General features: G+C 45.0%; 1 protein-coding gene and 1 long non-coding RNA gene across 5 annotated transcripts; both read right to left on the bottom strand.

Moving 5' to 3' along the window:
• Positions 1 to 209: 209 nt before the first annotated feature.
• HMGB2 (high mobility group box 2) lies at positions 210 to 2,362 on the bottom strand. Its single transcript, XM_015861835.2, has 5 exons — positions 2,204 to 2,362; positions 1,669 to 1,838; positions 1,425 to 1,570; positions 1,165 to 1,339; positions 210 to 743 (listed from the first exon to the last, which is right to left on the bottom strand). The coding sequence occupies exons 2-5, from the start codon at positions 1,816 to 1,818 to the stop codon at positions 591 to 593; spliced, it is 624 nt and encodes a 207-aa protein (XP_015717321.1). The 5' UTR covers positions 1,819 to 1,838; positions 2,204 to 2,362; the 3' UTR covers positions 210 to 590.
• Positions 2,363 to 4,458: 2,096 nt separating this feature from the next.
• LOC107313485 lies at positions 4,459 to 13,947 on the bottom strand. 4 transcript variants are annotated; one of them, XR_004307011.1, is made up of 6 exons: positions 13,531 to 13,947; positions 11,421 to 11,522; positions 9,721 to 9,857; positions 6,636 to 6,754; positions 6,186 to 6,314; positions 4,459 to 5,770 (listed from the first exon to the last, which is right to left on the bottom strand). It is a non-coding gene; the product is annotated as an uncharacterized LOC107313485 (long non-coding RNA). The 4 variants fall into 4 exon arrangements; XR_004307012.1 differs by having other exon boundaries at positions 4,459 to 6,314; positions 13,640 to 13,947; XR_001555011.2 differs by having other exon boundaries at positions 4,459 to 6,314.
• Between the last annotated feature and the right edge of the window lie 176 nt (positions 13,948 to 14,123).

Below are 14,123 nucleotides of genomic sequence, written 5' to 3' on the forward strand. Positions count from 1 at the left end.
GGTGTAGGGAGCCTGCTTTGGCAGGAGGGTTGGACTCCATGATCTCTAGAGGTCCCTTCCAACCCCTACAATTCTGATTCTGTAAAGGTAGTACGTATGAGAGAGCACGGTGTAAAGACAGAAGACCCTTTGAATTCCCGAAGCTTAGAGTCCTTCAGTGGGAGCAAGCTCCCCCCCTTCCTTCTCAAGCACAACAAATACAACAACAATCATGTACAACATTTTATTACAAAATTGTTTAAAAAAGTAATACAATGAATATGCTACAAAATATAAGTTCAGCTATTAAGCTACACCTCCTTTATTTTACTTAGCTAAAAAAAAGAAACACCTGGCTATCATTCACTGAATCTCAACAAAACCATTAAATATGCAGAAACATTCCACAACTTTCTCTTTTAAAACTGAACTGTAGCAGCGCTCAGCTACTACTTACTTTAGAAATAGAGGTCTCCCTACAAAGAACCACGTTACCTATACACAATCTGTACAGATTTTTATACTGAAGCTAACAATGAGCTGCACTTGAGTTCACATTCTTAGCAAAATATTGGGTTTTGGAGCATAAATCTTTACAGCAGGGCGTTCATTTACTCCTCGTCCTCTTCTTCCTCCTCCTCTTCTTCTTCTTCTTCCTCCTCCTCTTCCTCTTCTGGTTCTGCTTTCTTCTTAGATCCTGCAGGCCTACCCGGGCCCTTTTTTCCTGCATCACTCTTGCTCTTGGCACGGTACGCTGCAATATCCTGTAAGAAAGATGCTGCTTAGATGCTGCTGATGCAACTCTGATGACAACTATATACTAATTTAATGCTGCAGCGTGCGTGGAGAAGTGGATTTTCAACCTTCAGACTTTCATGTTTTCACCCTCTGGTGAAAGTACATACACTAATCCGTACAGCCCTATGAATTGGAACATCACTGCACGTATTTCCAACTAGGTGACCCATTTTTTTGGAAGCAAAGCACTTATAAAATCCTTAGACATACAGAAATCCCACATTCAGGCTCACCACAAGGGCTCCTTGCCACCCCTTTCCATACACGTGGAAGCCTGGCAAAGTTCAATTTAGAATTGTGAACTATATGCAGGTTAGGGGCAAAACTAAAGTCACATTTACAGTGATTTCTACAACTGTCCTGATTATTGTGTTATTCTCAGTGTACCTTTTCATATTTCTCCTTTAGCTTTGCAGCCTTCTGTTCATAGGGCTGCTTGTCTTTGGCCGACTGTTCAGACCACATTTCACCCAACTTCTTTGCCGTGTCTCCAATAGACAAACCGGGATGATCGTTTTTGATTTTTGGACGGTGTTCAGAGCAGAAAAGGAAGAACGCGGATCTGAAACAAGAAATGATGTTTAAGCAAGTAAGAGGCAAACGGAATGCATGTTGTGGGGCTTTTTTAATGCCATTTGAACACTTACGGTGGTCTTTTAGGAGCGTTGGGGTCCTTCTTCTTCCCCTTCTTCTCTCCTTTGGGAGGAACGTAGTTCTTCATCTCCCTGTCGTAGCGAGCTTTGTCTCCCTTGGCCATCTCCTCGAACTTCCCTTTCTCCTTGCTGGACATGGTCTGCACACACACGCAATGGAGAGGCGCGGGGGGGCGGGATCAGACTTAGCCCCGCCGCCCCCAGTGCCGCGCAGCAGCCGCCCTTCTCCCGTGCTCACCTTCCACCGCTCCGAGCACTTCCGCGAGAACTCGGCGAAGTTGACGGAAGCGTCTGGGTGCTTCTTCTTGTGCTCCTCACGGCACGTCTGCACAAAGAAGGCATAGGCAGACATCTTGCCCTTGGGCTTCTTCGGGTCGCCCTTGCCCATGGCGAGCTCGGCGGCGGGTCCTTGCGGAGGAGGAGGGCGGGAGCGGCACCGTGAGGGCGGCGCTACTACCGGGCGGGTCCCGCCGCGCTCCCGCCCCTCGGCCGCCGCTCCGCCCGCCCCGCCCGGGGCCGGCCCTGCCCTGCCCTGCCCGGCCCTGCCCCGCCGCCCGCCCGCTCCCCGCCGATCCCCGCGCTCCCGCCCGTTCCCTGCCCTTGGTGCCGCCGACACCGCCCTCCCCGCGGCCGCAGCCCCACCCGCCGTGTCCCGCCGCCGGCTCCGCGCCTCCCTCGCTCCTCCCGCCGCCCGCTCGTTTCTCCCTCCGCCCACGTCCTTCCCGGCCGCGCTCCGCGAGAACCCGGCGGCAGCGGAGGCGGCGCGGCCTTGCCTGGCTGAAGGGCTTTAGCGTCGGCGTTGCGTGCGGGCCGTGCTCCGTGCGCGGTTCCTGCGGACTGCCTGCCTGCCTGCCTGCCCGGCGGCGCACTTACCGCCTCTTGTTTTCCGCAGCCCCTGCCCGCCACAGCAACTTGACCCGCCGCGCCTCGGGCCCCGCCCACCGCCTCCCATTGGCCGCCGCGCCGGTTCAAACTGCCTACGGCCCCGCCCGACCCGGCTCCGGCCGCCGCCCATTGGCTCGTTCCGCCGTGACGTCACGGCCGCGGCGGCCCCGCGGTTAGGTGGAGCGCGGGGAGTCGTTAGCGCTCATACTCGCTGGAACCGGTTGGGGTGAGCAGAGCGGGGGGGCGGGGCCAAGGCAGCCGGGCGGCGATTGGTCGAAAGGGACGGTTTAAAAAACCGCGGGGAGGGCCGCCATTCGCCGCCGGGAGCTGCGCGCGCCGTGATTGGGCGGAGCGGGATGCTGCAGCGTGGTTTAAATATACAAAGCCGGGTACGGGGCGAAAGGAGCTGCCGTGTCCGTGTGGGGTGGTGGAGCTCGGCGCTGTTGGCGGCTCGGGCTGCGCGGGGTCCGCTCCTGGGCCGCGTTGTGTGGGGCCGCCAAGGGGAACGCGAGGAGGGTGGCAGGTACGGGGTGCAGGACAGCGCTCCTTGTTCTGAGGGGGAGCGCCGGGAGGAGCGCGGCCCTTTGTGCCTGGGAGAGAAACCGCCGCTTCTGGGCTGCGATGGCTGCTCCGCTGCGATCTCGGCCCCGCTCTGCAAGTCGGGTCCTGCTGGTAGAAGTCTCCTTCTTTCGCTCCCCATTTAGCATCCCGCCACATGCTCCCCAAAGAAGCTCCCAACACTCCTGCTTCGTCCGAGTGTAGCTACAATGCTGCTGTAGGACGGGCTGCTTCTGCTTAGTAAGGATGTTAGGTCTTCAGTGGTACTGACCTCTTTCAGCTGTAAAACTAATAACAGTTTTTAAAGTGTAGCAGGAGGAGGCCCTGAGCAATCCTGGGCACGGGCCGGTTGTGGGTGTGAGATTGGTGTGTCTGACCCAACCTCTGAAGTCCCTTCTGTGCCAGATCTGCTCAGCATTACAATCATAGAATCACAGGGTTGGAAAGGGCTTACAAGATCATCCAGTCCAACCATCCTCTTATCACCATTACTACACAAGCTACTAAACTGTATCTCGTAGCTCCTCATCCATGTGCCTCTTGAACACTGCTGGGGACGGTGACTCCACCACCTCCCTGGGCAGGCCAGAAGCATTGAATGAGGAGCATTTCTCAGGCCCAGTCCTTCAAGCTCGTCTTTCTTCATCCTGACAAAGACATGTTCCCACAGAACGTTGCTAATATGGGAACAAATGCTTCCTCTGTCCTCCTTTCGTATTAATCTCTATGTGTTTGCTCAAAATGCAGCCCTGAAAGGCAATGTGAAGTGGAAGTTGCTCAGAACCTGCTTTAAAAGGAGTGTGGTTGGGCGATGAATTGGCAGAGCTGTGCAGAGGTGTGTTCCCATGGCAGATGTCAAAGCCCGTCAGAAGTTGCTTATCTGAGCTCTTATAGCACCTCACTTCTGTGGCTATTCCTTTTAATAGCATGTAACCTACAAGCAAAGCTTACGCTTATCTCCTAAAATAAACATTTATGCAGGGAATATCCTGTGTTCCAGTATTTTATTGCCGTAAACCAACCCATTACCCCTCCATGGTGGAGTAATGCTGTCTGTTCTGTAGCAGTGAACTCAGTGAAGGCCTAGAGCCGCTTTGCGAGGAGTACTTTATTTCTTTATATGTGGCCTTTACAAATTGTTTTGCTTCAAGTATTACTTGGAAAGCGTGACTTTGTTTAGTGAATTACGCTGCCAGATGGTTACTCATTTACTTTGTGGTGAACCACCTGCGTATGACAGTTTCTTGCAGAGTTCTCTGGCTAATAAAGTCGTTTTGTAGCAGACAGTGGAATAGTAATGTATGCAGAATGAATCATCACACGACCATTAGTAGGTCTGATGGAAAAAGAAAACATTTTTGTTGTTCACATATTGCTGACAATAGCAGGACACGGGGAAATGGTTTTAAGTTAAAAGAGGGAAGATTTAGGTTGGATGTTCGGGGAAAGTTCTTCACTAGGAGAGTGATTAGGCCCTGGAACAGGCTGCCCAGGGAGGCTGTGGATGCCCTGTTCTTGGAGGTGTTCAAGGCCAGGTTGGACGGGGCCCTGGGCAACCTGATCTAGTAAAGGTGTATGTTTGGTGGCCCTGCCAGGCAGGGGGGTTGGAACTACATGATCCTTGAGGTCCCTTCCAACCCGGCTCATTCTGTGATTCTGTGTGATTCTGTGATTCAACAGACATACCCTGAACTCTCTGTATCAGGGCATTCAAATGACAACAAAGGTAGTGCTGCCTCCTGCGTCTTTTTCAGCTACAGGAAAATATAAGATTAACTCCATCAGAATCAGTCCTGCTTTTGATTCCCTGCTAATGCAATTGACAGGACAACATATTGCTACCCCAGCTTTTGGGAAGCAGTCCTATAAATACTGGTGCTTCTAAAGTAGATAATCATATAGTTATCGTAGAGTATAGAGCTCTAGTTCGTGTGTGTTGCTGAATAGTAACCAGGACTGTTCAGAGACAGTTTCTAACAGTGGAAAGCAGAGTAGAATATGACATATTTTACCCCTATAAATAAAATACTTGGACAGTTTTTTCTTATGTACTCTTAAGAAAACAGTTGTGGCAAAGCAGGTAGGGTAAGACAGTCTAATTAGTGGCATGGGACAAATGAGCCCTGCCTGTCTTTTAAATGATTTAATCGGATGGTTTAAGGAAGCTGTTTCTAGTTTTGTTCTGCGTTCCTCTTAAAACATCCTTTCCCTAGATTATCTTCTCCAAAAAAGAAAGCCTTTGTGCAATTAAATCTAAACATGGAAGGCTACAGCATGCTATGTCATGTAACATAGGGCAGCATAACAAACCTAACAGTTGGAGTCTTTACCATCTGTCCATCCTCCAACAAGGAAGGCAGTATTGATAATTTTCCATGCTTGAATATGATACTGGACACTTTCTGCGGCAGTGCTGATGCTGAAAGCTCCATGCAAGAATACTGATTTTCATTAAGTTGGCAGCTCCAAAACCATCTTTCTACAGAACCATCATACTTGGAAAAGTGTTTCTCTGTGTGCTGAGTTCCACAATAAGCTGTCACTCTTTTTTCTCATTAGACCATACTGTTCCTTCTCAGACGAAACCACAAATTCTGTCTCAAGAGATTCCATCGCTGCTACTTTTCTAAAGCACAGATCTGTGCAGTATTGACTTGGGTCAGTCCGTGTGGTTAATTTATGGATGACAGTTGTGGGTAAGAAGCGTAAACTCCAAGACTTCAGGCTTACTTCTAGTTGAATAATTCAGCTCATGAAATGACTGTTAAGTTTTATAGTTCCCTGTTCTCAAGCCATTTTGTGTTTCTCTTCTGCTCCACAATTGCAATTTTGAGCGCTGTTGTTAACTTCGCTTAATCTTCAGAGGACTGTCTGTGGAAAGATAAGCAGTGCAGTGCCTAGAAACGTTGGGTAGAAAAAGACAGGATGAGCAAAGGGGCAAGAGCAGGTTACAGAGCTGAAAAACTGGCTTAAAGAAAAGTGTGTGGTGGACAACAAAACTGAGCGAGCAGAGCATTATAGTTTACTCCTAGATTCCAAGAGCACCGTCGTCAGCTTTTCTGAGTATCGTTATTAGGGAATATAGTGATGAAAACCTCTTCTTTGAATATTAATTAACGTTTCAATCAACAGATCTGTTCTGCTTGCAACAGAAGTGATTCAGGTGAGGGAACTGCAGACCCAATTGCATGACCAGAACTCAGACTGAGCTTTTATTCTGGTGTAAGCGTATGTACAATGACAGTGTGAGCTTAAATTCATTCCTCTGTATGAAGCAGGCCCACTGTCTCTCCCCCTAGACTCTGCTATTACCTGAATTCCTGTATGGAGCGCGCCATAACGTGGCATTAATGGCAGTGAAATTGGAAAGTAATCATTCTTGATTCATTGCAGTCTGCAGCTGACATGGTTTCTCTTACAGATGTGAGAAGTCGCTGTTTACTGGATGAGTAATGAAAGTGAGTTATAACCACTCATGCTTTTAATATCACCTAACTAACTTCACAAATAGCAATGCAAGCTGTTGAAAGGCAAAGCAGATTTAGCTTTAGATTATCAGCGTTTTTTGTTGTAGGAAATTGAAAGTTTAAAATCCAAGACATTAAAAGCATTTAAATAGGTCACCGATTTAGAACTCCATTTGTACTGTGAGTTACAAGGTCTACGGACAACAACTGTGATTTTGGGCCTATTTCATGAGCATCTCTTGTGCTCCATGTAGGATTAAAAGCAAGATGGAGGACTCCCTAAGCTGCTGCTTACCTAAACTCAAAGCAATGCTCCATTTGCTGCAGTGTTCCAAATATAAGCAGTTATTTTCTTCATACTTTGATAAAACTTATGTAACTGCAGCAGGCCAAAAGTCCTCTAAGCTGATGTGTCTGTCAATAAGGAATTATGTTAAAGTAACATATTAGAACCTTTTCCTTTTTTTTTTTCTGTTTTTAGTTGTATAGCAGGGACACAATATATATTTTATAAAAAAGAAATACATTTACACTCTAAACAGTTTTATTACACGTGCTACTGTCAAGCCTGCAGAACCAGTTAAGCAGCTCATAGGCAAACAGTGGCCTTGGTACACCAGGCTGCTTTAGTCTGAAAGTTCAGTAACTTGTTTTGGCTTCGTGCTGTGTACCAAATACTTAAAACAAAGACAGCCTGCATTACATGCTACCAGGGACAGCTGCAGAGCAGAGAGTGAAACTGAAGTGGTCATCTGATAGGAAATAAACACAACAAATCTCTCTTGGTACTGATGCAGATAATATTAGGAACACCAGCTGTTCCTGGTTGCAATAATTGTTATATTTTAGCAAACTTTTTCGATCTTAATCTGAATTTCATTTATTTACTTACATTCAAAGAAATACTCAACTCATGTACTATTTTTCCCCTTCAAATCTTATTTCTTTATGTTTTGCGTTATTCCTCTCTTTTCACAAATATGAGAAGAAACAGGCCTTATGAGCAGCGGCTGAGGGAGCTTGGATTGTTCAGCCTGGAGAAGAGGAGGCTCAGAGGAGACCTTATAGCTCTCTATAACTTCCTGAAGGGGGGTTGTAGTGAGCTGGGGGTTGGCCTCTTCTCTCGTGTAATCGGTGATAGAACTAGAGGGAATGGTTTTAAGCTGTGCCAGGGGAGACTCAGGCTGGACATTAGGAAGAATTACTTCTCGGAAAGAGTAGTCAGGCATTGGAATGCACTGCCCAGGGAGGTGGTGGAGTCACCGACCATGGGAGTGTTCAAGAAACATCTGGATGTGGTGTTGAGGAATATGATTTAGCTGGGAAGTATTGGTAATGGTTGGACTAGATGATCTTCTAGGTCTTTTCCAACCTTGATAATTCTATGATTCTGTGATTCTGAAAATAGCTTTCTTTTCCCTTCTTCACCCATTAGATAGTCTTACAGGCAGTATAAAAGGGCTTCCAAATGTGATTAGTTATAAATGACAGTACTAAATTGGTTTAAGTGGGTAAAAAAAAGGATTGTTCCTTCTGCCCCCACCTCTCCACTCGCCAAAATCTTCATAAAACATGGGTTTCTCTATCTGAAATGTAGACAGGACTTAAGTAAAATGTAATTACTACAGCCAAATATTGCATTGTTTGGAAGACATTAGTTCCAGGATATTTTTACTTCTAAATAGGAAAACAAAGGGATGGATTGTGTCTGGCCCTGGAGGTGTGATATGAAGGAAAGGGATTCAAAGAGGCTCTAGTCCCAGTCCAGCCCCTGAATAGCCAAAGCACCTGTTTGAGAGCAGCCACTGATGCTCATGCTGCCAAAAAGAAGCACGTGGCAACTGATGATGGTTTACAAATATTGAAACTTACTTCTACAGAATGTTTTGTTTCTACCTTTCGCATTCAGAAACACTATTTTCTTCTGAGCACAAGAAACCTGAAAGTAAACTGTGACAGCAAAAGTTGTTTACTACGTAATTGCTGTTCTTAAATCTTTCAGGAAAGAATACAGGGGGAGTTGACAGAGATGTATTCCACAGGCCAAAGGAGGAAGGAGGAATCTGCATTCTTCTGTCTCCTGCAGCCAATAGAGAGAAGTGGATGCAAACAGCCCGATTCCTTGTAAAATACGCATAAGCTCATTGGCCTTCTGTCCAAGTAATAAGGAAACATGCATTAACTTATTGAGTCTGAAGTTTTGGTCATGTGAAGTACATCCTGGTATGAAAATCACTTTTGGCTGAGGGAATACCATTGTGAGTCTATCTACGTCAATTAATTAATTGGTTCAGGACAAAAGTAGCTTTTAAGAGTAGTCTCCTGATGGGATTTTTCTTACCATGCTTTCCTTCATATACTCAACATTGACATAAATAAACCTTTGAGAGAATCCATTTTGATGCAAGACTTACTACTGCTCGATCAAACACGCTGCAGTTCATTAGCTTGATTGATGTACCATTACATTTTATTACATTACATTTAATATTACTAATAAGCATTTCTGTTTTAATTATCACAAGGTATACAAATATTAAAAGCATAAAACCCACCTTTCAACTTTTCCAGCATTAAAAAGAAAAAATATGTAAAGATATTATTCATTTTGCAACAGACTTTGACGATATAACTATGAATGTAGATAACCACAGAGAGTCGCTTAAGAGGTAAGAAATTGTGTTACTTTTGCTAATTCTAACATAAATTACAAGATCATGTAAAAATCTGCTCAGCCACTTATGGAGAGATGTAAGGTTGGTTGTTTTGGTGCCTCTGAATAGTTGTAACAGCAAAATCAGGTCTCACCTCTGGTTGTCAATAAGTATTAACAACCAAACACGTAGATAAAAGAGCCTTTAAACCCCATTATATCTGTTTAAACATCATAATGTTGAAACTAAAGAGTGGGAGTCACCTTTTCTCTGTGGTTATGTTGTATTTTTGGTTTATTTTAGAAAATGTTCTTGACTCTGTTTCAAACTTATCTTTGAAACTGTAAGGCTGGAAGCTTTATGACTATGAAAGCTGAGGCTAGCATCATCTTCTAAGTAAAGGATTAGAGCAGGAAAGGGCAAGGGGGAATGGCTTTAAACTGAGACAGGGGAGGTTTAGGTTAGATATTAGGAGGAAGTTTTCCACACAGAAGGTGGTGAAGCACTGGCACAGGCTGCCGATGTATAAGCCTTTATCTTTTAAGCAGAGTGAACTGTGCGGGAGGTCAGAAAGACATTTAAACAGAGCTGTATTCATTTTATTTTTATGAAAGGATCCATACTAGTATTAGACTCTACTTGGATCCTACTGACTGAGTCCAGATCATCATCCTCTGAAGAATTATTAAACTACTCACTGTAGATTTAATTGGAGGAAGTGCTCACCTTGCTCCCAAGGAGCACTTTGTAGCTGCTGCTGACTCGAAGTGTGTAATCAAACCTAAAGATGCTCACAGCTGTGCTGCCAAGATCCTCATCAACACTACAATGGCTTAGACGGTTGCAGAGATTTTTCCATTTTCCTTTGTATAAAAAGAACCCAAAACAAAAAAAATCATGGTGGTGTAAAGGAGTGTTGTAGTTTCTAGAACCCAAGACAAAACTACAAAGATATGCGTTATTCAAAGTAAAAAATGATTCAAGACCATGTCAAATCTAAGTTTATATAACTAGGAAATGATGCTTCTCAGAATATAAGATGGTAACAATGACTGTATGCTTTGTTTTCCTGGTATCGAGAGAGACCACAAAAATTTGTTGTAAATATGAGTTTCTTATGCTGTCAACATAAAGAGCTGACCCAGCTTTTTGTTTCCTTTCAAGCGATTAACAAATAACTCTTAAATCATACACAAGTGTTGGATCTATCATTCACAGCTAATTTTCTATTATATTGTTAAGCAAAACCTTCGGGAGTGATAGTTTTTGCCATACATCCCTGGTTATTATGTTGCCTTTCAGAAAAGCACTACTGTTGTTTTTTGCTGGGTTTATTTCTGACTGACATCTCATGCAACATGAAATGAAATGTTAAAGCAGCTTGGATGGACAAATCAGTGCAACAGTGACTCTGAAACAAACAGATGGATGTGCTCTTTTAACTTGCTTGAATGGGAGCTTGTGAGAAGAAAGATTATTGTAACCTAATACATAGCTCAGTACAAAGCTGGGGGTGGGCTTTGCACTCGTTGAATTTTAAACGTCTCACTTAAGATGCATTCAGATAGGACCCATACTTTTTGTTTGTAAAGTGTATTTCAGTGTTTAAGTCCCACAACAAATAACATCTGCCATGTATATTCAGCTAAGAACGCTTCTTGTTTCTGAACCAACACTTATGCTTTTTTCTTTTGCATGTGAAAATCAGTCCTTTTAAAAGAAGGTCCTTTGCTTATTGCACAAGTGAGCTGGTACAAACTGTGAAGGGGAATGTATTACAGATCTTCAAAGCTTTTACAGTACACAAGCTTATCAGTTTTAATCCTGTAACACCTAGATTATTCCTAAAATACCAGGTTTATTTTTGGACCCTATTTACTGCTTTAAATCTAATAAAAGCACGTGTTACATAAACTCTTATACACTCGTAATTTTCATGCTACAAGCTGGAGTGCTTTAAAAAAACTAAAGGAATATTGGCTTCAATGGGATGACTAAAAGACCTGAATGAAAACACCAGTTTTACACTAATTTAATTCTTTTGGTTAAAGGTAGGATTTTCTCTCTTATCATTTTATTTACTTCTACAGTAAACTCTGTGTGTGCTAATGGAGATTTTGTTACCCGATTAAGTATTGAAACAAAGTTGCATTTTAGCTATTCAAGAGAAGAAGTTTAAAGAAGGGGAAAAAAAGTCGTTTGCAGGTAAATCTTAATGTTCCTGTGTTTTCAGCTCAATGCTTAAACAGCTGGACAATAAATGGGAGGCAGCAGTTAGTGGGTAATGGAGTGGGAGAGGATCAAACATTTGAGAAAGAAGGGCATGATAAAAGGACTGAACTTTGTTTCTGCTGAGGAGGAAGAGATTTGTTCTCTGTTCTCTGTGTTTATGGTTAGAAATAGATCTCAGCCTCTAAAGTACTTACAGTACAACGTATCAAATGTTTCCATTTCTGACACACAGACAGTGATTTCCTGTTGATTTGGTTGCTCTTCCATGAAAAACATCACGGGACGTTGTACAATATCTACAGCAAATTAAGGAAATCTGTTTTTAATTGGAACAGTTACAGTCTGAAACAAATAAAATGCTCATTTACTGTTAAAAATTGCACCAGTCATTTTCCTTAGTGCTGTATTTGCTAACAGGATAATTTGAGGTGCTGAACATAAGCAAGCGCACTAAAATTCTCTTAGACTTCAGATGAATGATACCTAATGGGGAAGGGAGTAGTAAGCCCCAAGTGAACCTTATCATGCCAAGGTGTGTATGCAGTCATGAACCATATTTCCTTTACTCAGCTCTTGTGAGGCCCCATCTGGAGTACTGTGTCCAGGTGTGGAGTACTGTGTCAGGACAAGAAAGACATGGAGATTTTGGAAAGGGTCCAGAGGAGGGACAGGAAGATGATCAGGGGACTGGAGCACCTCCCCTGTGAAGACACGCTGAGGGAGTTGGGCTTGTTCAGCCTGGAGAAGACAAGGCTGCGGGGTGACCTCATTGCAGCCTTTCAGTACCTGAAGGGAACCTACACCCATGAGGGGAGTAAACTCTTCAAAAGGGCTGACAATAGCAGGACACAGGGAAATGGTTTTAAGTTAAAAGAGGGAAGATTTAGGTTGGATGTTAGGGGGAAGTTCTTCACTAGGAGAGTGCTTAAGCACTGGAAGAGGCTGTCCATGGAAGCAGTGGATTCACCGTTCTTGGAGGTATTTAAGGCCAGGTTGGACGGGGCCCTGGGCAACCTGATCTAGTAAAGGTGTATGTTTGGTGGCCCTGCCAGGCAGGGGGGTTGGAACTACATGATCCTTGAGGTCCCTTCCAACCCGGGTCATTCTGTGATTCTGTTACTTGCAACACATTTACAGTGTGCTCGCAATCTATTCAAGGTGATGTGTCCAGTTATCATTCTTCCCTCTCAAATACAAACCAGTCAAAAGTGAACAGGAGTGGGAGTGGGACATACAGCATCTCAAAGCACGTAAGCTGCTCAGCTTCCACCTGTACCTGGTCCTCCTTGGTGCCAGGAAGTTCAGGGCCCATAAGGTGTGAATCTGGGCATTCTTTTCAAGACAAAGTAGCTTTTAGGCATTCCTACCAAAGGAGATGTTCCTTCCCTGTTCCTGAATCATTCACACAGTCCTGCCCTCCATCAGAGCTCCCTCTCTGCTAGGACATGATCATATAACTGAGCAGTAAAGCAGATGTGGGTTTAACATAACTGATTTTCTTTTCCCTGGTCTAGTTGTAACCAGATCCAGTTTGCCACAGAGCTTTAGAAATGCTTTTACAGGCACAAAGAAAGACAGGGCACAGGTGTGAAAGTCAGCAGCTTACAGAAGAAGCAGAACTGTGTTTCTCAGCCCTGCTGCAGCCTTATCATGATCTAACCATGAAACTATGATACTGCTCTATTGAAATTCAGCTTAGGAATTAACATATTGGCGAGCACGGCTGAAATCAGGCTTTTATCTGCTCACGAACTGTATAAAGAGGATCAGGAACATATCTGAGACATAGTAGTCTCTACATTTTAACAGACCACAGCAAACATAACAGACTGTGTATTTTATGCTCAGCATAAGGTCAAAACCATCTGATGAAATGAAACGGATCACAAAAGACACAGTGTAAGCTGGTAGAAATTGCTACTTGTGACCCTGATTTCTGCTGGAAACTTCCTGGAACTCACACTTCTTCCTATATCTTCTTTAGGTAAGGTCTCCTACTGTTGTGTGGCTTTGTTTGTTATTATTAACATCATTATAATCTTTGAAAGGGTCGAATCACAAGGAACTTGAGCAGCGAGTTAAACGTCCCTTTTCTGAGCTGACACAGTGGCAGGGTGTGGAACTGAACCCAGCTGGGCTGTAACAAAGGAGGGTTCGGTATTTTTTCCAGCTCTTAACCCAATTTCTCCCTTTAATCACAAAACGTGCCCTCATGCATAACTGCTGTCTGTCACTGTACGCTCAGCCTAACTCCACTCGCTGGATCCTTCAGTCGCAACTGCTGGGAGCGTAAGCGGGACCTACCCTCGTTCTCTAATGCCAGGTTACGCAACCGGATTAAAAAGCCATCTGCAGCACAAACCCAAACTGCAGCATAATCGCACTCCCTGGCTCAGGCAGTTGTTGGGCTTACACGGGATCTGCGTCTCCTCAAATCGCTCGCTGACCTCCCGGTTACTCTCCTGATTCCACACTCGCACAGTAATGGATACGGCCGCATATTTCCGCGGTTACCTCACGGCGCTCGGGCCCGTTAGCGAATTTAAGGGCTCAAAAAGGAGCGCAAAGCCGCCTTTTTGCGCTCTGAACGCACTCGGACGAAAATAGGTCAGAGGCGGCCCCACAGCGGCTGAGCTATTACAGGCTGTGCGTTAACGCGGCTCTCGTGTAGCTTTCTTAGAGCTCGAAATATCTCAATACAGGCAGCGTTTGATCCGGACACAACGCGGAGCCTCAGAATCCACTTCCCGCCCCCGGTAGCGGCACGGCCGCATTTCAAATCCCAACGGCCGCGCCGACGGGGAGGAGCGAAGGCGGCGTCCTACCAGCCGGCCCGGGCCGACACCGCCACATGCCGGCGGGGGGCGGGCGGAGCCGCGGCACCGAGCTGCAACAAG

The sequence above is a fragment of the Coturnix japonica genome, chromosome 4 (assembly GCF_001577835.2).
Source record: "Coturnix japonica isolate 7356 chromosome 4, Coturnix japonica 2.1, whole genome shotgun sequence".
NCBI lineage: Eukaryota > Metazoa > Chordata > Aves > Galliformes > Phasianidae > Coturnix > Coturnix japonica.